General features: G+C 40.6%; 1 protein-coding gene across 28 annotated transcripts in view; it reads right to left on the bottom strand.

Moving 5' to 3' along the window:
* ank2b (ankyrin 2b, neuronal) overlaps window positions 1-22,161 on the bottom strand; it is a 203,536-nt gene that overhangs the window by 25,198 nt on the left and 156,177 nt on the right. For 13 of the 28 annotated variants that reach the window (XM_036216674.1, XM_036216677.1, XM_036216668.1 and 10 more), the window contains 12 exons: window positions 20,374-20,578; window positions 20,200-20,296; window positions 19,854-20,082; window positions 19,643-19,768; window positions 19,423-19,545; window positions 18,748-18,780; window positions 17,375-17,396; window positions 8,392-12,912; window positions 7,796-7,873; window positions 7,512-7,643; window positions 7,276-7,428; window positions 6,937-7,171 (listed from right to left, as the gene is read on the bottom strand). In XM_036216674.1, the coding sequence (XP_036072567.1) occupies window positions 6,937-7,171; window positions 7,276-7,428; window positions 7,512-7,643; window positions 7,796-7,873; window positions 8,392-12,912; window positions 17,375-17,396; window positions 18,748-18,780; window positions 19,423-19,545; window positions 19,643-19,768; window positions 19,854-20,082; window positions 20,200-20,296; window positions 20,374-20,578 (5,954 nt within the window). The remainder of the gene's footprint in view (window positions 1-6,936; window positions 7,172-7,275; window positions 7,429-7,511; window positions 7,644-7,795; window positions 7,874-8,391; window positions 12,913-17,374; window positions 17,397-18,747; window positions 18,781-19,422; window positions 19,546-19,642; window positions 19,769-19,853; window positions 20,083-20,199; window positions 20,297-20,373; window positions 20,579-22,161) is intronic. The other 15 variants (XM_036216666.1, XM_036216689.1, XM_036216688.1 and 12 more) reach the window with 11 other exon arrangements.

Genomic DNA, 22,161 nt, shown 5'->3' with positions numbered 1-22,161 from the left:
CAAAATTTGCATACGATTTTCCCTTGTTCATCACAGACATAAAATTGAAAAAAAAATAACCCAGTATACCACAAAGTGGTTGCTGTATGTCTTCCAATAGTAGCTCCTGTGTTTATTCCAAAAAATTTGTCAGCTGGCCCAGCGTCAATTAGAGACAGGCGTCTATTGGAGACCGGCGTTTATTCCTTTAAGTATAGAACAGTGATGGGTAATGGGTTCATTTTGCAGTGAAATTTGGTCAAGATATACAGACAACACCAGATGAACATTTGAGGATTTATTGAAATGATTAGAACATTGTATAGCTGGTTGTGAATGCTTTTTTTTTCTATTTGAAATCAATCAACTTATCAAAAATCCTTTTCGGTGTCATGCAGATCATTTCCCTGGATACTCCCACACCTTTCTGTCTCTGCTTACTAATCCATGTTCAAATCACTTTTATTTGCCGTGATCTTGAAGGAGCCCAGCTACTATTAGACACTGGGATCTAGTAACGAGCGCTGTTAGTCCTGGTGTTTATTTGAAACCAGCCACAATGTGAAGATTTGCAGTGTGTTAATTTTTTACAATCATTGTAGATATTTTAGGGCTGTAAAACCTCTCACTACATACTTTAAACATTTTTTCTGACAGGAATTAATGTTAAGATTTTTGAAGATTTTTGCAAGCTGAGCAGATTCTGTACAGGAGACACATCATGGAGAAGACTGATTGACAATCAGTGTGGGAGTAACCCAGTTTATGTATAATGAAGTTACTAACCCCACTGTTCTAACCCTGGGCCCCCACGGCAAGCTTTACGGCTCTAATGCAACCACCAGAGTCTTTAGGTAACTTTAAAAATCTAAGAGGAACTCCCGTTGCATCCTATCACGTCTGACCTCTGAAAACTGGCCTCGCTGGCAAATTTTCAGCGGACGCCGGAGCTGAGTCCCAGCACTTCTTGTGAAGTTGTGGCTACGACCTAAACCGGAAATCATGCCGCAAACGTAAGGTGCATCTGGTGCATTTTTTCAAAATAAACCCTATTTTCCGCTGTACTCGTCGTTTTCAGCGTGTTGTTAACATTACATCTATAACATTTGTTAGATTTTGTGTTTCCTTGTTTCTACCTGTTCCGTGTGTGCTTATGGTCTGCTCCCTTATTTCCTTACCAGGCATAATTGGACAAATGTTTGTTAAGCTGCTTGGCAGCCATTTTGAATGTGCAGCTTCAACCATTTTAGGTGAGAGGGGTGTTGACTTTTCTGCTCTCAGCCAGAAAAGGAACCAGAAGTGTCAACTTTGGCAGAGAAACCCATGAGTTCCAGTTACGTAAGTCCTTTGGGGGTGAGCAGGGGTCTGGTCAAATTCAGAATAGATATGTTTAAGTGGAAACCTGTCTTAGACTGTGAAAAAAACAAAACTTTTTTTAAAAAGCACAACAGAGTTTAGATGTTTTCACTGCAATGGTATGGGCCACAGTCAGCAATTTTGTCCTCTTCTGAAGACTAAACCTTCTCTTCTGTGTTCTGTTCCAAGACCAGCAGGTGACCAGGCCTTCAACATAGTTGAACAAAGAGGCTGTACTGTGCCGGTGCTAGTTAATGGTAAACATGGTGACATCAGTTGCTGTGGTTTCAACATTACCAGTTTCTGTTATTTTGGGCAATGATATACCAACAATTTATGACATTATGCACCACTCAACCACCCAGAATTCAAGTGTTATATTCGGGGACTCACCACAGTTTGAGATGAAAACCAATGTTAAAGAAAATGTAAAACCCTGTCATGTGGTTACAAGAGGACAAAGTGAAAAAATGCTGGAGGAGTTGCATTTCTTTGATGATGATGAGTGGGAACAAAGTACTGGTAAAGTAAAGAAACCCAAGAAGCAGAAACGGAGAGGCAAGTTAAAAGGCTTAGGGGGAAGATGTAACTTAAATCTTCCTAAGCCTAATGCTTCTCTTGATTTGAAGTTCCCAATGACATAGGAACGTTGCAAAGACAAGACCCCACTTTGAAGCCATGGTTTGAAAAAGTAACTGAAATTGAAGGTGTAAAAACAAACAGTTACTTGTCTTGATTATTCTGTTTATTTCATTAAAAATGGTATGTTGTACCAGAAACGAGGCAAAGAGGAGGCACCTGCTCTTTCCATGATGTTCAGAAAGAAAGTCATGGAGCTTGGTCACACAGTTCCCTGGCCAGATCACATCTTCTTCTTCTTTTTTTCCTTTTGCCTTTTCCCTTCAGGGGTCGCCACAGCGAATCAGTTTCCTCCATCTAAGCCTGTCTTCAGCATCCTCCACTCTAACACCAGCCACCTTCATGTCTTCATTCACTGCATCCATAAACCTCCTCTTTGGTCTTCCTCTAGACCTCTTTCCTGCAGCTCTAGACTCAGCATCCTTCTACCAATATATTCACTGTCTCTCCTCTGAACATGTCCAAACCATCTCAGTCTGGCCTCTCTGACTTTATCTCCAAAACCTCTAACATGTGCTGTCCCTCTGATGTATTCATTCCTGATCCTATCCATCCTGGTCACTCCCAAAGAGAACCTCAGCATCTTCATCTCTGCTACCTCCAGCTCTGCTTCCTGTCTTTTCTTCAGTCCCACTGTTTCTCGTCCAAACAACATGGCTGGTCTCACCACAGTCTTGTACACCTTTCCTTTCATTTGTGCTGAAACTCTTCTGTCACACATCACACCTGACACTTTTCTCCACCCATTCCAACCTGCTTGCACTCTCCTCTTCACTTCTTTTCCACACTCTCCATTACTCTGTACTGTTGACCCTAAATACTTAAACTCCTCCACCTTCTTTATCTCTTCTCCCTGTAACCTCACTCTTCCACTCTGGTTCCTCTCATTCACACACATGTACTCTGTCTTACTGCGGCTAACCTTCATTCCTCTCCTTTCCAGGGCAAACCTCCACCTCTCTAACTCCACCTCCACCTGTTCCCTGCTCTCACTACAAATCACAATATCATCTGCAAACATCATAGTCCATGGTGATTCCTGTCTAACCTCATCCGTCAGTCTGTCCATCACCATTGCAAACAGGAAGGGGCTCAGAGCTGATCCCTGATGTAATCCCACCTCCACTTGAACTCCTCTGTCACCCCTACAGCACACCTCACCACTGTCTTACAGCCCTCATACATGTCCTGCACTGCTCGGACATACTTCTCTGTCACTCCAGACTTCCTCATACAATACCATAGTTCCTCTCTGGGCACTCTGTCATAAGCTTTCTCCAGATCTACAAAGACACAGTGGAGCTCTCTCTGACCTTCTCTGTACTTCTCTATCAACATCCTCAAAGCAAATGTTGCATCTGTAGTGCTCTTTCTTGGCATGAAACCATACTGCTGCTCACAAATGTTCACTTCTGCTCTTAGTCTGGCTTCCACTACTCTTTCCCACACCTTCATTGTATGGCTCATCAGCTTTATTCCTCTGTAGTTACCACAACTCTGCACATCTCCCTTATTCTTAAAAATGGGCACCATCACACTTCTCCTCCATTCCTCAGGCATCTTCTCACCACCTAAGATCCTGTTGAACAACCCGGTCAAAAACTCCACTGCCATCTCTCCTAGACACTTCCATACCTCCACAGGTATATCATCAGGACCAAGAGCCTTTCCACTCTTCATCCTCTTCAAAGCCCCTCTCACTTCACCTTTACTAATCTTTCTTACTTCCTGCTCCACAACCGTCACCTCTTCTACTCTTTGTTCTCTCTCATTCTCTTCATTCATCAACTCTTCAAAGTATTCTTTCCATCTTTCCATTACACCACTGACACCTGTCACCACATTACCATTCCTATCCTTGATCACCCTAACCTGCTGCATGTCCTTCCCATCTCGATCTCTCTGCCTTGCTAGTCTGTACAGGTCAGTCTCTCCCTCCTTACTACCCAACCTAGCGTACAAGTCATCATAAGCTCTTTGTTTGGCCTTTGACACCTCTACTTTCACCTTACGCTGCATCTCCCTGTACTCCTGTCTACTCTCCTCAGTCCTCTCAGTGTCCCACTTCTTCTTAGCTAGTCTCTTACTCCGTATACACTCCTGCACCTCCTCATTCCACCACCAAGTCTCCTTATCAACTCTCTTTCCTGATGACACACCAAGTACACTCCTACCTGTCTCCCTGATCACATTAGCTGTAGTTATCCAGTCATCTGGGAGTACCTCCTGACCACCCAGAGCCTGTTTCAACTGTTTCTTAAAAGTCATGCAACAATCTTCTTTTTTCAGCTTCCACCAGTTTGTCCTCTTCTCTGCCTTTGCCCTCTCTTTCTTCATCTTCTTCACCACCAGAGTCATTCTACACACCACCATCCTGTGCTGTCTGGAAACACTCTCACCAACCACTACTTTACAGTCACTGATCTCCTTCAGATTACACCGTCTACACAAGATGTAGTCTATCTGTGTGCTTCTACCTCCACTCTTATAGGTCACTCTATGTTCCTGTCTCTTCTCAAAGAATGTATTCACTATCGCCATTTCCATCTTTTTTGCAAAATCAACCACCATCTGTCCTTCTACATTCCTCTCCTGGATACCAAACCTGCCCATCACCTCCTCATCACCTCGGTTTCCTGCACCAACATGACCATTGAAATCTGCACCAATGACAACTCTCTCATTTCCAGGGATGCTCATCATCACTTCATCAAGATCCAACCAGAATTTTTCCTTCTCTTCCAGCTCACATCCTGCCTGTGGGGCATACTAACTAACAACATTGAACATGACACCCTCATATGACCGTCCATAAAACTTTAAGTAGGATCACCAACCTTTTTGTCCGGCCAAGAATGTATACTCAACTCTCTGATTTTTGCAGCTCTTGTGAAACATGCAAGTGACATCACTGAAAGGAGTAGATCGTGTGCACCTCCAAAACATGCTGATCATTGAGACCCCCTTTGAAAGGATTGGCATGGATACTGTGGGACCGTTAGAGAAGAGCTCATCAGGTAACTGTTACATCTTAGTTATCTGTGACTACGCCACACAATATCTTAAGGCTTTTCCTCTCAGGTCCATTAAAGCCAGAAATGTCTTTTGCAGTTATTTTTTAGGGTTGGCATTGTAAAAGAGGTACTCACTGATTGTGGAATAAACTGTCTGTCTAAGCTATTGCAGGATGTTTATAAGTTGCTAGGGGTTAGAGGAATTAAGACCACCCCATATCACCCCCAAACGGACAGGCTGGTGGAGAGATACAATAAGACTTTAAAAGTATGCTACGAAAGTTTGTTTCCAACACAGGTGCCGACTGCCTTATCTTCTGTTTGCTTATCGTGAGGTCCCACAGGCATCCACTGGCTTTTCACCTTTTGAGCTCCTGTGTGGTCGCCAGGTCAGAGGTCCTTTGGATCTCCGGAAGGACTACTGGGAGAACCCCAAGCCACAAGGAGAAAATGTTGTTTCAAATGTGATGAAAATGAAAGAGCGGCTGGAGGAAATGGCGGCTTTTGTGCAGAATAAAATGAAAGCTGCACAGAAACACCAGAGGACCTGGTACGACAAGAAAGCGCGGAACAGAACCTTCAATCCAGGCCAAAAGGTGTTGCTGTTGCTCCCAACCAGTGAAAACAAACTGCTGACAAGGTGGCATGGAACTTGTGAGATCACCAGAAAAGTGAGTAATGTGACCTATGAACTGTTCATGGCTGAAAGCCATAAAAAGCATCAGATCTCCCATGTCAATCTTTTGAAAGAGTTTCACAGCAGCCAAGGGACTGTTTCACAGCAATCGTTTGTTCGTTCAGTGCAGGATGAGAAGGTGACAGAGAAGTTCTTCCCTACCAGCACCACCATTGCTCCTTCAGTTAACCTCTCTCATCTGTCTGTTCGTAAACAGCAAACAATCAAACCTATCTTAGATCAACAACTGTTTCGGGAAAGTCCAGGCTTCACATCACTAGTCCAGCATGAGATTCTACCTGAACGAGGATGCCCCTACTCAACAGAGAAGTTATCGTATCCCTGAGCAGTTGGTACCAGTGTTGCAACAAAAAATTACGTTGATGCTGTCAATGGGTATTATTGAAGTTTCCAGCAGTGAGTGGTGTAGCCCTATTGTGCTTGTGCCAAAGAAAGATATTTAACTAAGATTTTGTATTGACTTTTGTTACCTGAATGCTGTTTCCAGCTTTGATTTGTATCCAATGCCAATAGTTGATGAACTTGTGGAGAGAGTGGGTGCAGCAAAATATATCACCACACTTGACTTGAGCCAAGGACACTGGCAAGTGGCCTTGTTCTTAAGCAACAGGTGCAGTGTTTTTTTTTGTGTGTTTGGTCATGTATTTAGTTTGTGTCCATTAGATCTTTTTCCTTTGTTTTTTTAGGGCTTTTTGTATTTTTTAAAGTTTTTCTTTCATAGAAATTTCAAGCTTGTCCTTCGCACACTTTGCATGAGGTAGGGCCATTATAAGAAAAACAACTGATCTCAAAATAGACGTATAACATTGAAGAGAGCTTAAAAATAATATTGTAAAGGACATTTTACCAGATACACACCATTGAAGAAAATTTTAATTTGTATAGATTAAATATAATTTTGAAGAGTTTGGGACTGCACTTTGCCTTAAACTGGCTATGTTTACACCTTTTGATGAAGTAGAATATCATATATCAATCAATGTACCTTTTTTTGTATCGAATATACCCAAGTACCAGTGACTAATATCAAGGAATGTTGCATTTCTGTGCTCCTATTGTTTTTTGGGTGGAATTGCTTTCATCTTGAAATAAAGAATGGATGGTATTACACAGCTTAACACTGCTTATACGTTGTATTCTTAAAATTGCTTTATATATTCTTGGCATTGATCCATGCAGTACAAGAGACAGTCATCAACAAAAGATTGAACGATGCAGAGAGAATATTTTTCAATGTTTTAGGATACTTACTGAGGGGATTTTAAATCTTTTTGTAGTTTTTCTTTCTGTGAGTTTCTTGGAAGGTTTGCTGCCATGGCACTTGTGTCAGACCTTCCTGTTGTCTCTTGAAGTGATGACAAACTGGAGGAAAGCTCCTCGGCTGAAACCACTGGTACCTGTTGCCCTGAAACTGGAGTCCTACTTGCAGTTTCTTTACGCCTCCCAGGCCGTGGACTATCCATGTCTTCATGAAGGGCAGTGAAACCTGGGCTCACATAATGATTGTCAAGCGTTATCGCTCATGAATATAATTATTTTTAAAAAATGTACATAAGCCTGATCATCCCTATGTCAGATAATTGTGCACACCTTCACTATAGTCTAGAGCTATAGTTTCTTCAATTTCCGCATAGGTGTGTGACGATGTATCTCCTTGAGTGGATTTGCTTAAACTAGTTTCAATAAGATGAACAATGTCCATTCGGTTGATCTTTGTCAGTTTGTTCAGAAGGGTTCCTTCTGCTGTAACAGAAAAAAAAATGATATTGAACAATCCTTTCTTTTGCTAATTCTAAGACATGTGTATATTCAACATCATTATTGACCTGTGGCATGCTGCTCTTCTCTCTTTGCCCACTGGTTTAGAAGGGCATGGCTTTGGTCTTGCAAAGAGTTTGGGTTATCATTTCTTATCATGTTGATATTCTCCTCGCTGAACCCCAAATCTCGGGCTAATTCTGTTGGCAAAAATAAAAAATAAAATAATATATGCAAACAATTTAGACAGGCTCACAGCAGAATAAAAAAAGGTGATCTTCTTGAGAGCCTGACAGAAAGTGTCAGGGGAAATTCATACTTAAAGCATGACTCTGCAGAAATTGTAACTCACCTGTCCAGCTGAAGCCAAGGTGATCAGCTATAATGGCAAACCGTTGCTCTTGTTTCTCTGCTTCTTCCTGTGGATCTACTGCAAAGATCAGATAGCTGTGAGTACTCAGAGCAGTGACGGTACACCAGGTTTTAAAGCTGACCTTAATGTCATCTTCACTGGCTTTCTTTTTTTTTCTGTGGACTATTTGATCACTGTGCAGACTAACGTATATTGTTAATTAAGTTGATGAGTGTTCAAATATACCATCCAAGTAAAAAATTCCATTAGATGACAAATAACTACAAATGTAGCTATTTTGTCTCTGGAGAACTGCTGAGATTTTAATTGAATGATCAGATGTATCTATTTAAGTTAAATATTTCATTGTGAGATTTCCTCACAAGTTATACAAAGCTTTTAGGGCAATTTTGAGCTTTTTAGTACTCAGAGTAGGGAAGAGCAGAACATTACAAACAAAAATACAGCTCAAGCAACACAGCAACATGGGTTCACAGACTACAATGGGACACAACTACAAGAGACAGAGAGGCAGCACCATCTGCTGCACTAATGAGATAAGATACATAAAGAACTGCCCCTTTAACTGGGGATACCTTGACTTTGGACTTTATCGTCTGGTATTCGCTGCATCTGTGTCTCAACAGGGTCATCCCACAGTGGTCTAATGGGAAAGACGTCTCCAGAGGGAGGGAACTGCAGCTCTGGGAAAGTTTCTCTTTCTATCATGGATGGATCAAGGAGACTGCTTTCATCATCTGATAAGGCAGACGCGTCCTCATGTTCTCTCTCCGTCTCCACCTGTGCCAGCCTTGCCACAAGTTTGGCTGCTTCATCACGTATCTCCTCAGAGAACTCAGTGGACTGTCTGTGTGGTTCACCTTTCTCTTTAGTAGGTGTTGCTGAGTGAGACGACTGACCACTTTTACCCCGGATTGGCAATCTGGATAAGAAGCATTTCGATTTTGCTGACTCAGCAGTCCAGGGACGACCTTTTTCTTTATTAGCAGATGGCTGGGTAGATTCTCCCTCACAGAAGCTCTTGGCTTTAGAAGATGCTGACTTGGTTTTGACTTCCACAGAGGGACCTGCATCTGTCTCAGATTTTCTCCTCGTGTCCTTTTTTACAGTCACCTTAAGTTTTTTATCTTGGTTAGATTCAGTTCGTCTCACATTTGAATCAGGCTTGACACTGCTTGCCTTGACGGGAATTCTAGATTTGGATTCCATAAATGATGACTCTTTTTTCAGACTGGTGGCTAGAGAAGATGTTCCATCAGAAGGAGAAGGAACCATAGATTTTCCCTGACTTTGAGAGAAAGACTTGGCTTGAGTTTTGACTGGTGTTTTCTTAACAGTTCTAGAAGTACTTTGTTTTGACTTACTTGTTGTTTTGGGGGCTTCTATTACTGATTGGGCTTGTTCCGGAGAGGAGTCAGAGGAGTCTTGCCCTTGTGCAGAATAAACTGATCTAGTTACAGTTGTTTCTGCAGTGTGTATATTTGTCATAATTTGTTCAGAGGAACTTGTGTTCAGTTCACTCATTTCTGATTTAGTTTGTGAAAGCTCAGAGAATGTCTGATCTTTCTTGATTTGCTTTGCTGAGGCTGAAACACCCATTTTAGGGATTTTAGATTTAGAGGGATCAGTCCTGGAAGGCTCAGTCTCTCCTTCAGGTGGAACATGAGATTGAAAAACAATGGTTTCGTTTGAGGTCTCATCTCCCCCGGGTTTAACTTCTAATGTTAGATTGAGACCAACTTGGAGTTCTACTCCTGGTCTGTTTTCTTGTCTAACCTCCTCCAAGACACAGTCGTCTAGAGGCTGTTCACCTATCTGAAAAAATGCAAAGCCACCTCCATCTTCCTCATAGCTTCTTCTAGTCATGTCAATAGCCCCACTTCGAGTCATTTCAAAGAGTTTTCCTTCTTGGAAAAGAAAAGGATTGGGTTCACTCGTAGGAGTGCTCTCCTCTGTTGGTGTTCTACCCGGCGTGGTGTCAGGAGATGCTTGAAGAGACTGGCGATCAACCACCAGGTTCAGAATTTTTTGCTCCTCCTCTCTCACGCGAGCTGCAAAAGCAGTATCATTCTCTTGCATTGCAGGCCACGAGTCTACACTTGCAGTGACACCTTTTGACTCAGTTGTAGGACAATCCTGCATTTCAGTTTCAACTCTATCTGTGTAGATGCAGACCTCTTGTTTTGCTTGGCTTGTAGCTGCAGGTGCACTTAGCCCAGCTGCTGTTGCCCCAAAATGCCCTATGAGATCTTCTTTGACTTCATCTGTTACATTACCAACTGTTTTTACCATACTAGTCTGTGTTCTGCTAACCTCAAACTTTAGACCATCTCCTATGGTTTCCTTAGACTTTCTTAAGCTTTCTTCCTTTTGCTCATCAGTCCGATTTTCAGAATTTGCTGATGCCACTTTGGCACAAATATATTTTTCAGTTGATCCAGTATTTCCTTCATGAGTTAATTGCAGCTTAGATTTTAAATGACATTGGTCTGAGACAGAGCGAGGTCCCTCAGAAGTGACAGTGGCTGATGTTGTACTTCTGACTTCTTTGCTGTGTCCATCATGCAAACCTGCTGAAAAAGGAGAGGGAGGTTGAACTTTAATATCTGTATAAACACAAAGATCTAATTTTGAATCTTCTGTGGCTTTACTGAGCCCACATTCAATCTGTGAAAGATTCTTATTGGTGGTCTCTAGTGTTTCACAGCTGTCATTCCCAACTTTCAAATCTGTTTCGAGACAAAATTCTTTGCTAGCCTTCCTTTTGATCTTGGCATCTTGTTCCATTTCATTGAATGTTTTAATTTTGGCTGCCATCTTAAACATCTCCTCTTCAGGAGTGAACTTTCTCTGTGCTTCATAGTTGTTTGTTGAATCCTCTTCTTTTGGGTCTTCAGGAATGACAGCCGGTTTTAATGAAACAAAGAGGAATGCATGGTCAGGGAGCTTGGGGTTTACCTCATAACTTACCTCTTCAGAACTAGGAGTATCAGGGGAAAAGGGACTCTTACCCGAACTTGTCATCTGAGATGTCTGCTCACAACTGTCATCATCAGCACTAGCCTCATGGTCTCGAAGGTGCCTACCACGTAATGCATCTTGGGGTAATTCTGTAGCTTTGGAAAGTTCGGGATGACTAGAGGATTCACTAGGGTCATCAAGTATTGACAGAAAGGGAAGGTGCTTTTTTTGCTCTACAGGGCTGTTTTCGAGAGAGTCACGAGGAGGTGATTCCTTGGTTGGGCTAGGCTCAATAGAGTCAGGAGACTTATGGGAGGAATTTTCTTCCATTAGAGGACTACCCTCAAGAGAGTCTCTGTGGCTTATTGTCAAAGAGTCTTCAGCTATTGGACTGATAGTGTCGGATTCTTGTTTTAAAGGCAGTTCAAAGTTTTTACAAGGCTGAGAGGGGGATCTAGAGGTTGGAGAACCAACTAAAAACAATGCTAACTGATGGTCAGAGTTATCATCATCATCGCTAAGAAATGTTTCTACAGTCTCAGAAATCCTCCTTGTCGGCCTTTGAGATGTAGATTGCTTAGAGTCACTCCTAATAGTTATGAACTCACTTGTTGTATAGTCATTTGCAGCCTCGCTGGAAGAAACCGGGAGGGTCAGTTCTGTAGACATTAGATCACCAATGGCCCCTTCACCACAGTCTCTAGATTTCTCTCCATCTTTGATTTGTTTTTCCCATTTAATGGAAGCTGGTAATGAAGCTGCAGATGCCTGCTGTCCTGACAGACTCTCAGGGCTTGAGCCTGGAGTAGCCAGACCCTCATGTTTGTAACTGTCCTCAGAGCTCATGTGAGGAGTTCCATCTCCGGAACTGGCACTATGTGAGTCTCCCACACCTTCATGTTTAAGGCTGTCAGAGCTATCATCAAGGCCACTATTTCCAAAGCATACAGTTTCAGTTAGCTCTGAGTAAGCTGCAGCTGACGTGTTGTCCTTTTTGTTCCGTAGATTGTGTTCTTTTTCTTGTGCCTTCAGTGAGGTAGTTGCTTTGGTTGTGTATTTTGATTGAACAGTTTCAGATTTTGTAGATTTGTCTGGTCTTGATGTAGGAACTGTTTTGGCCTCAAATAAGCCAGCCTTTCTCTTGGAGGGATCCTGCCCTGTTTGGAATGCTTGCATCAATTCTTTAACTGTCATGGTTTCCCCAACTTTCTCTGATTCGGCTTTTGGAGGTTTTGGAAGACCATGCCTTGCTTTGGGGCTTTCTTTGGCCTTTGGAAAAGGTTTAGTAACAGGCAACTGTGAAGGTGATTTACCAGTGACCTTTTTACTCTTTTGCTCTGCCTCTACTTTTTGGTTTAGGGCTTTAACTTTGTCCTTAATAGAACCAATGGGAGTTTCTTCAATTACTGGAGATACAGGAGATGGCTGTTTATTAGAAGGTAGGCTCAGGAGAGTACTAGCCTCCTTGCATTCCCCAACTTCCTCATGAACTTTTTCCTTTTTTTTAATTAACTTTTTGCCTTCTCCTATAGTTGATCTGGCATGAACTCTAGTTGGTGTGGTTGGCTTTGTACTTTTGCGTAGAACAACATCAGTAAATCGTTCTTGGACACCACTTTCTTTTTTATTAGCTTTTGTTTTTGAGCTTACTTGTGCATCCAGGAGGTATTCTTTAAGGTCACTGCTGTCCTTTATGGCTTTAGGTCTGGGTGTCCCTCTGTTTGCTCTACTTTCACGCAAGACAGGCTCGTGAACCTCCAAGGTTGCCATTTTCTTGGCTTCTTCTATTTCACTGTTTGAAAGAAGAACCCACTCCTCAGCAGTACTGACTGCTTTAGCTGCCTCCTCTGACACCTTGTCTTCATAAGTTCCACTTCTCAGTATTTCACTGACTTTCTCTAGGTCCTCTTTTACTTTCTCTAAGTCCTTTTCCATTATTTCTAATGGTTCTCCAGAAACATCCTCAGTCCCTTTCTCTAGACCACTCCCCCCAACAGAACGAGAATTGTCTGTCGAGTCTGCAGCCAAAATAGCAGTCATTTTGATCAAATCTTGTTTCATCTCTGACACGTCAGACAGAAGATCTGGTTGTCGAATTAGCTCAGATTTCAGGACTGTTGTCTCCGTCGCTTCATCTTACATATAGAAAAGGACAAATAAGGAGTAAAGAAAATAAAAAATTTAAATGAAAGGAGACAGACAATGGAAAAGGAGGTCAGAGAAGGTTTGGAACACACTGCAGGGATCACAGGGCAACAAATGTACACAAAGTTAGAACTAGGGATGTCCCGATCAGGTTTTTTTGGGCCCGATCCGATTCCGAGTCATTCAATTTTGTGGATTTGCCAATACGGAGTCCCGATTTGATACTTTTGTAACAGATTTAAAACATGAACAAACTGAATAATCAGATTTGTGTCGCCCCTTTTTTATATTTCATTAACCTTCTTTTGTCATTAAAAACCTAAATAGAACACTTCTGTGAAGTAGCTTTAATGAAAAAGTACAAATAGAGAAAATATGAACTAGGAAAAAAAACAACTATTTTCTTGTTATATATAATTTTGTAATGTGAGAAAGTTTAGTAATTTAGCTTTAATATCTTTAGAACTGTTGGACGTTTTTGACCAAATGTGACTCCTGTCCTCATTTAAAATTCTAAAAAAATAAATAATGACTTTGTTTTAGCATGAATTTGATGATGAGTGTTCATTACTAGTGGATATTATTTTTAGTTTTCAATATTAGTTTTTTGTTTGTTTGTTTTTTAAGGTTATGTCCTTCTTTTTAAGTTCTTAAGACATCACATTTTTGGTTTTATTACCACAGTATTTAATTTTCTTAACTTTTATTTCTCTGTCAGATAAATAAAACAGGCATATCAAAGGACAGCTCGGGTCTTAAGGAGTTAAATCACGATGCTAGCATGTAGCAGTTAGCAGCTGTTGTGTAGCCGTCTGCCTGAAGCATGAAGAGCTTCACATTAAAAAGAAACAAAACTGTCTTTTTTCTGTTAAAATGCCTTTAGAGGTTGTTGTTTAGAGACACTAAAGTAAGCTTAAAGTTTAAAGCGTTTTTAAAAGAGTTGTTGATCCAGGAAGTCTGAATCTGTGATCATCTAGCTAGCTTGACTGATTTGTTTATGTTAGCCTTCTGCTTGAGCTGCTGCCGTGTTCTGCTGCGTTTTCCAGGAATAACATTTTGTGATCTTTTCATGACATGCAGACTTCTAGTGGAGTATTTCTCCGGAATAATAAGATAGAAAAATATAAAGCGCTGATCATAATAAGAATAAATGAAATATCCGACCCTGATCGGCGGACAAAGTCCAATTTCAAACGAGTCATCAACCACCTGATCGGGCCCGATTTCCGATCACGTGATCGGATCGGAACATCCCTAGTTACAACTTCCTCATATTTCTGGGAAGGTAAAGTCTAAATAATCCTAACTGGGCATATGAGCAGGAAATAACTTGCTTATACACTCAGACATTCACACACAACAACCAAGGTGAACCAGTGATTTATGATATCTTGGAAGCCAAGAAGACATGAAGAAAACAAATGAGAACCTAGCTCAATATTCCTTAAATCTATGAAAAATGTCTATTTGTAAACTGAAAATGAAATATTGCTCATGAAGAAAGCCAGTGATCACGTAAATGCATGTGAGGTTTAACAAACTCAACAAATAATAAAAAAGAGGATTTCAGGGAGTGCATCAATTTCCTTTGTCCTCAGGTATCTTTCATGAAAGCAATCAAAGCTCAAAATTGATATGGAACAAAAAAGTTATGACTGTACATGTAAAAAAATAATCATACAACAAGGCATTTTTAAAAAGTGAAGAAATATTTTTTAAAACACCTTGGCAAGAGCCCCTGAGATGATGTTACACACATGCAAGCACACACGCATTAGGGAAAGGCAAGTTATTTCCATGCTGAACAAAGGATAGTGCTGATGGAGAGGTTATGTGAGAAAGTAGTTGCTCAATAAAATACTCTACATACAGATATTTTCATTCTTTGAAAACTTGGATATGAAAAAACTACCAAACTCCTTCAAATATGAGCAAGTAAACTTTGTAATGAGAAGAGGGACTTTTTTAACGTACATTTCTAGATTTAAGTGTTCCCCCTTTGCTGCATGGATCAGTCAAATGTTGGATATTATATAAATTTTTGTGTACTATTGACCTTATTCCGGGGCCTCTCATGTAAAAAGGATTATGGGTGCAACTTCCGGCATAGCAACCGGAAGTTACACGGCTCTATTTGTTTCCACTGAAAGTGGCGGTTTTGTTAGCTTTAGCGGTGCATACAAACTTTAAAAGCGTGTTTTACTTAATCCCTCAAAGTTTTCAAAAATGTCTTTGCGCAGTTCAGGCGCATGTTTTGCAGCTCGTGGTTGTAGTAACAACCAAACTAAATTAAATTTGTGGAGTATTTTGTGGGACATGGGCTGCTGACGAAGAGGGAGTGCAGCTGCCCTCCTCGGTACAGATTGTACCGTCTACCGGGTGAGGATGAAGTCAGAAGGATGTGGCTGAACATTTTAAATCTTTCATTTTGTGGATAAGGTACACATGGAGAAAAATCTGTATCCAGCATTATGGTTGGGTTACTCCAGAACACCAGAGAAGAAGAGACGCCGGGTACTGCAGAGACCTGACAGCAGCGCGGTTAAGCTAGTTTCATATTCGACATTCGTCACACATTCAGAGATGAACGGAGATATTTCTCAAATGCCTTTACTAAAAAAAAACACCAGAATGTTTTACTGACAGATGATAAAACAATCAATGTTTCACATGACTCGTTTTCATTATTCACAATCCACGTAACGAGCAGACCACCGCAAACGCCGCTGCAATGTGAGCGGAGCCGGAGCGCTTTGCCTGAGCTGCTGCTGAAAGTAATGTGGAATGTTGATTGTTTTATTATCTCTCAGGAAAAAAATTTTGGTGTTTTTTAGCAAAGGCGATTGAGAAATATTGCCGTTCATTACTGAATGTGTGACGAATGTCGAATATGAAACTAGCTTAACCGCGCTGCTGACAGCAGTGTCACAAGAGCAGAAAAGATATTTCGTGTGTAATTGCTGCATCTTCTGGTATCAGATATTCAAAATTACATATTTTTAAACCGCAGCTGACTTTGTTAAAACATGAAACGGGCAAAAGCTACACCGCGCGATGCATCCCTCATCGCAGCATGTAAACACAAGCACGAGAAGAGATAACGTTACAATTGATCAGCACTGTGTGCTAACTCTGGCAGAAATAGGCATAAATAAAGAATTATGATGTGAACTTTTAGCACAAATAGGGATAAATAAAGAATTATGATGTGAGCTTTTAGGTTTGTTCATAGCTTCACCACCTGCCGCAGCTGAATTGAGAAAGTAGCTAAAAACAGTTGCTAAAAATGTTATTAAATGTTATGTTTTTTAAGGTCATCCTCCAATCCCTCAATTTTAGCACCGGAGACATGACAGCTGGTTTTTCCTCATTTATATGTGGTTATAGATCCAAAACAAAAGGAATTGCGCTGTCGGCTCTACAGTTGTAATGTAAATAAATGCGAGTTCCGGCGTCTACCGGAAGTTTCACCCATAATTCACGCAAAGGCTCATGGGGCGTAGGAATAAGGTCAATAAAAACAGCTAGAGCAGGTTGAGACAATGGCTTCTATTTTCCAACACTCGATTATATAGATGTAAATTGATAACAGGATGATAAAACTAGAACCAGTTATGGGAGCCTCCAATATCTAACTTGGAAGCCATGGCAAATACTTTTTAATGCAGTAAATATATTTATAAGTAACAGGAAGAAAATCTCAAAAAGAATGTAGAAGTTTTTATTGTCTTAATCTGACTCAAAGGGAAAATGCAGCTAGAACAGAACCCATTTTGACTCTGGCACAACTAATCAGCTGACCTTAATGGCACTGTGAAAATTCTGCCCCAGTGTAAAACTAGAGGGCATTGCACAATGCTTTCAAAATGGGCTTCAGTTTCTTGGTACGTACTCTAATGCTAGTGTTTTGCTCTATCCATAGACGTCCAATCTTATATTTGAACAATATTTTATGGAAGTCTTTTTCACCCATAATTCAAAGTGCTTTGCAGTTATCAATTGACAATTCACTTTCCAATTTAATAATGTAACTTGAAAATGCATTTTACAATTGCCAATTCAATGAGTAGTTCAGGCTTGGAATACGAAAAATACATTTTGCAATTCAAAATTGAATATTAAACATTACAATTCAATACTACATTTTTTTAAATAAAAAAAGCTAAATCAATGAATGCATGAATCACGCTTCATCTGACCCTAAATTCAAACTGAAAATGCAAACCTTTTGATTTGAAATGCCTAATTTGTTAATTTGATATTACCACAGTCATATTTTATGTATTTAAACTTTGGGCTTGGTTATAATTGCATTCGGTTAAACTTCATTAGCCTCACCATACATGCTATGTTTGCTCTTCAGTTACTGGTTCATTAGCATATTAGCATTAGCAAGTTAGAAAACAGTTTGGGTAATATTACTGAGTAAACTAAGGATAAAAAGTTTCTTACATTTCTCCAGGGTTCTGCTGGTCTGAAAGAGAAATTAGACACTCGGTTAGTTACACACGAAGATTATTAGCCTTTTAAATCATGTTATCACAGATTCTGTTCTTCGGAGCTCTAAAGGCTGATTTAGAAGATGTCTCATTGATCCTCTGAATAACTTTTAAAGTTCTAACTTCTGATGGGAAATTCAGATGATTAATGGACATAGTGCTTCAAAGGGTTTGACACACAGCAGAAGACATGTCATCTGAGCAGATGCAAAATGTCAACCAAATGTCTTGCTTGTTGGCGGGGTCTAGGTAGGGCAGCTGTCATTAATAGTTCATTATTAGTGTATGCAAGGGATGGGGTGAAGTGAAACTGTTCAGGAATAACCCCCCTCCCCCAGAGAAGGCTTCTCTATTTGGGCATAGATAATAATAATAATAATAATAATAATAATAATAATAATAATGGATTAGATTTATCGGCGCTTTTCAGGACACCCAAAGCGCATCCATTGTGCATCCATTATTCATTCACACCTCATTCATACTTGGTGACAGTAAGCTACTACTGTAGCCACAGCTGCCCTGGGGCAGGCTGACAGAGGTGTTTTGACTCCTCTCTCAAACATCTGTCCTCTCTAAGCATGCTGAGACGTTGTTGCCTTTAAAGAACCGTCAGTTATCCGTCAGGTAGCTGCTGAGTCCTGGCCTGATGTCTTTGCTCCGTGCTGTGCCACTGTAAGCTACAGATCAGAGCCTTCCTGCTGCAATGGATAGCAGAGACCACATTGTTTTGCTCTCCTCTTCTCTCTCATATCTTTTGTTCTTCTGTTTTGTTGCTGTATGTTGTTGGATTTGAAAAGAGCAGGTTTCTCTTGGTTTTTACCAAAATCCAACATCCCAGTTTCTGAAGGCGGTGTCATTGTGGCTTGTTGGTTCCTTCTGAGTTTGTAGGTCTAATGTACAATAATTAATGGATGGTTGGCACTTGCATCTGCTCACATGATATCATTTACATAACCTTTGTGCCACACCTCTGGAGCAGTCAACAAACACATAACCAGAATTCTCCATCAGCAGCTAGAATTAAAGAAGCCACTTAGGTGAGGAGCAAAATGTTTTCTAAATCCACCATTAAAGTCCAGCTTCTCTGTAGAGCAGAACCCCTTGACTCGGTTAGCTGCTTTGAGCTCCTGCATATCAATGCATGTATCACTACAAGTGCTTCGGGTTATAAACCCCAATAAGAGGTCACAATGTCTTTCTGTCTAACATTAATTAAAATAAACACATGACGATATACCTGATATTTTTTAACAATCGTCAGACAATGAAAGAGAAGAATTGGCGGATTAATGGGAACGAAAGGGAAGCAGAGGCTGCCATTACCTCTTCTTCTTGCTCTTGGTCTGAATCAGACTCCTTTTGAGAGCAAAAGACAGCAAGAAGCAGACAGAGGTACAGATACAAAAAATAGCAACATTAAAAGGAGAAAATAAGACAAGGTGTGGTAATTTTAACAGAAAAGTAATCCCGTCCCGTTCAGTCTGAAAGAACAAACAACAGCCTGGAGGCATGGTGAGCCACACTGGGGTGAGATTTTCTTTTGAAATACTATTGTTAAGATCATTTAAAAATGTCACACGTTAAAAATGACAGAAACTGCAGTAGAAGCAACCGAACTGTAAGGGGAAGCAAATGAAGCAGATTTGAAAAGAGTATGAAAACAAATAAGAAATGAGTCGATAGTATAAAACTGAGCAGGGGCCAGAGTGAGTTTTTATGATGCAGATGCCAGTCATCTTACAGACTTTTTACAGGTTTTGCATGTCAGAAGAAAATGTATTTTTGTGTAACACACCTAAATGTTTCAAAGCAGAAATAACTCAAACATTTGCCTGTTTTGCTGTTGTTTAAAAGTGTTTTCTTTAAATATTTTATGTCTAGATTCTTTTTTCATTGTTTCCTGAAAGGCAAAACTTGAGAAGTGACAAAAATTCTGCTTTTTGTCACATTAGCTTGACAAGACACAAACATAAAGTAAGTTGAGGGTTGCAGGCCTACCTTAGAGTACGATGGCAGAGTGATATTGAGGTTGCAAATGGCATTTTGTGTTAGTGACCTGTAATTCCTTGGTTCTTTCATAAAAGACAGCCGGCCACATGGCTCCTGAGTGTTGTCTCGAATCTACAAAAATAAGAAATTCAGCCTCATGGTTATCAGTTCAAATCAACTCATTTAATGTAAAACAGTCTGACAAGTTGTCTAGGAAACTCCTGCTTACTTTAATGAAGAGGGCCAATCTATTTTCTTTAAAGGCATAAAAGCTGAAAAGATGATGCTGGCCACTTTTTGTGAGAGGAACTAAGTTTCCAAAGCAATCTGCATAGATGGGTTTGCCTTCCAGAACCTGAGAAGAAAGAGATGTTTCTTTTAAATGTATTTTCTATGGTGTCATCTCCTCTTTTGGTTCATCCTCCACTATCTTATCTTACCTCCACATCTCGGCTGCGGGCCACTTCTGTGAAGTTCTCCTGCTGCTCCAGGGTTTTATCAATCTTGTCATCAGTCATGCAGAAGCAGCGAAGGCGAGCCTCAATGTGATCATGGGACTTGGCAAAGATGACAAACTTTGCCATGTAAGGAACACAGATGATCTCCCTGTACACTTGAGTGGAAAAGTTGATAGATTCTTGGACTTGTCGACAGTCGATGAGCCAAAACCTGAAAATCAAAGGCCAACATCAGAAATGTAATAATAAGAATAGGTTCTTAAGGGTGACTCTCATTACAGAAGTAGAAGATGGAGAGATATTATAACTGTGACTTTAAATGTTTTACCGAGCAGAAACATTTGTAGTAAAAGAGACGCAATCATTGATGAATGTTAATGGAGTGGTTCCAGTGATATCTTCCCACTGGGCAGGAGTGGTTCCACCTGGATGAAGTTTATAGATTAGTGTCAGGAGGTTTTTGCGCTATTTTAGGTTTACATATGAATTAGAGAGTACTCACCAGTGATGCTGCAGAGCAGTCGTAACGTGGGTGTGTATCCTCCAAAGCCATTAAGAACTGGGTCAGAGTTGCTTCTTGGAACCGAGATGGTCATGGTGATTGGCTTATGGAACTTTCTCCTGCGTGGCTCCAGGGTTACAATGGGGCTGAAGGTGGCCTTGTTTCCCAAGATCTTCCTCACTACATCAACACTCAGTGGCTGGGCCTGTCAAAGAAAAGAGAACATGATTACTTTAGATTTAGCTAGCAAAGACCTCATTAAGTAGAAGACCTCATTAAGAAGAATGCTCTATTTTCTCCAAGTAAAAAATTAACAAGAAATAGACCAAGAGGATGTTGAGCTGGGATCAGAAATTATCTGAAGGAAAGGGCCCAGAAATCACTGCTGTCCACCATTCTCCTAGTCAACATCAAGTCTGTAGAAAACAAGCTAGAAGACTGGAGAGCTCAGATCAGGTTTCACAGGGATGTAAGAGACTACATGTAACACGGGCTCAAAACACTGTTGCATCCTCTTGCTCTACTAATTACTCTTTGTCCCTGCATGCTTTGCCCGCCTCGGGTCACGTGACTGTACCCGTCCAATCAGGTGGCTTTATTAATCGCAAGCAGGAAGGGACTGTCGCTACATTTTCGGTATGCAGAAGCAAATCGGTTTCACCGCTGTCCCGCATGCGCGAACCAAACGTCACTTCTGCTAAAGCATTTTCCGGTCTTGTGAAGGTACACGTAGCTGAGCGCGGAAATGTTTGTTGTGCTACAAGGAGCCACCTATCCGTCTGAAAACATCTAAAAAACAACATACTGGTTATTCTTTGCCGTGGAATCGGTGAGCCCACACTTTAATTTAGCATTTGCCGTTTAGACATAGAACTGGTTAGCGTATGTTATTAATGCTATATTTCAGCTGTTCTTGTCCACATGACATGCATTTGTATTGATGTGTTCATGTCAGTGTCTTCAAAAGAACTTTGATCATTAAACATTACTTTGTAATGTTAGGAAAAGTTGTAAATGTTAAATGAATTATCAGTGCTCAGTACACTGTTAAATATATTTTGCTCAATATCTGATTGAAAGACCATGAGTTTGTTTATTATCGATATCAAATTCTAAAATGTGTATACACTAAAGATGAATTTCAAGGGCCCCGTCCTTTCATTGCTGGATTACTTCTCTCAAACCCAGACTGCGTAATTGAGAGACCACATTTGGTCTGTGTACTCCAGACCAACAAATGCTTAACAGACTTTATATTTATATTTCATGTCATTGTAAATGTTAGGGTTTTGTATGGCCATTTTGTCTGTCTATGTTTGATGTGTTGTTTATATAAATACTACTAAATCAAAAGTAAAATCCCCAGAGTCTCTGGCTTCTCTCTCCTCGAGCCGAACTTGAGTCTTCTGAGATTCTGATAACCTGAGAATTATAATTTTATGTTTTTTCATTAAGTTCAGAGTTTGGGCAATACATGCTACATAAAGTATTATTTGTCTCCCCAAGACCTTGCCAGACCTGTCACATGTCACATACCCCAACACTGGCTATCACACTACTACACTCTGTTCAGGGAAGAGTACAAAGCCTCATCTTTTCAGCAGTTTGGCAAGTTGGCCCATGCTACTATTTTGGTGATGCCAAAATATAGACAAAGTTTGAAGCAGGGAGTCCCAGTAACGTGGGTGGTGATATGCTGGTGTAATGCTCGGACAGACGAGGCTGAGGCGTGTGGATCCACGTGCAACCAGTTTAATACAAAACAAGATCTAGCGAGGAAATAAGGAA

The sequence above is a fragment of the Oryzias melastigma genome, linkage group LG18 (genome assembly GCF_002922805.2).
Source record: "Oryzias melastigma strain HK-1 linkage group LG18, ASM292280v2, whole genome shotgun sequence".
NCBI lineage: Eukaryota > Metazoa > Chordata > Actinopteri > Beloniformes > Adrianichthyidae > Oryzias > Oryzias melastigma.
This window is presented reverse-complemented; position numbering and strand designations above follow the sequence as displayed.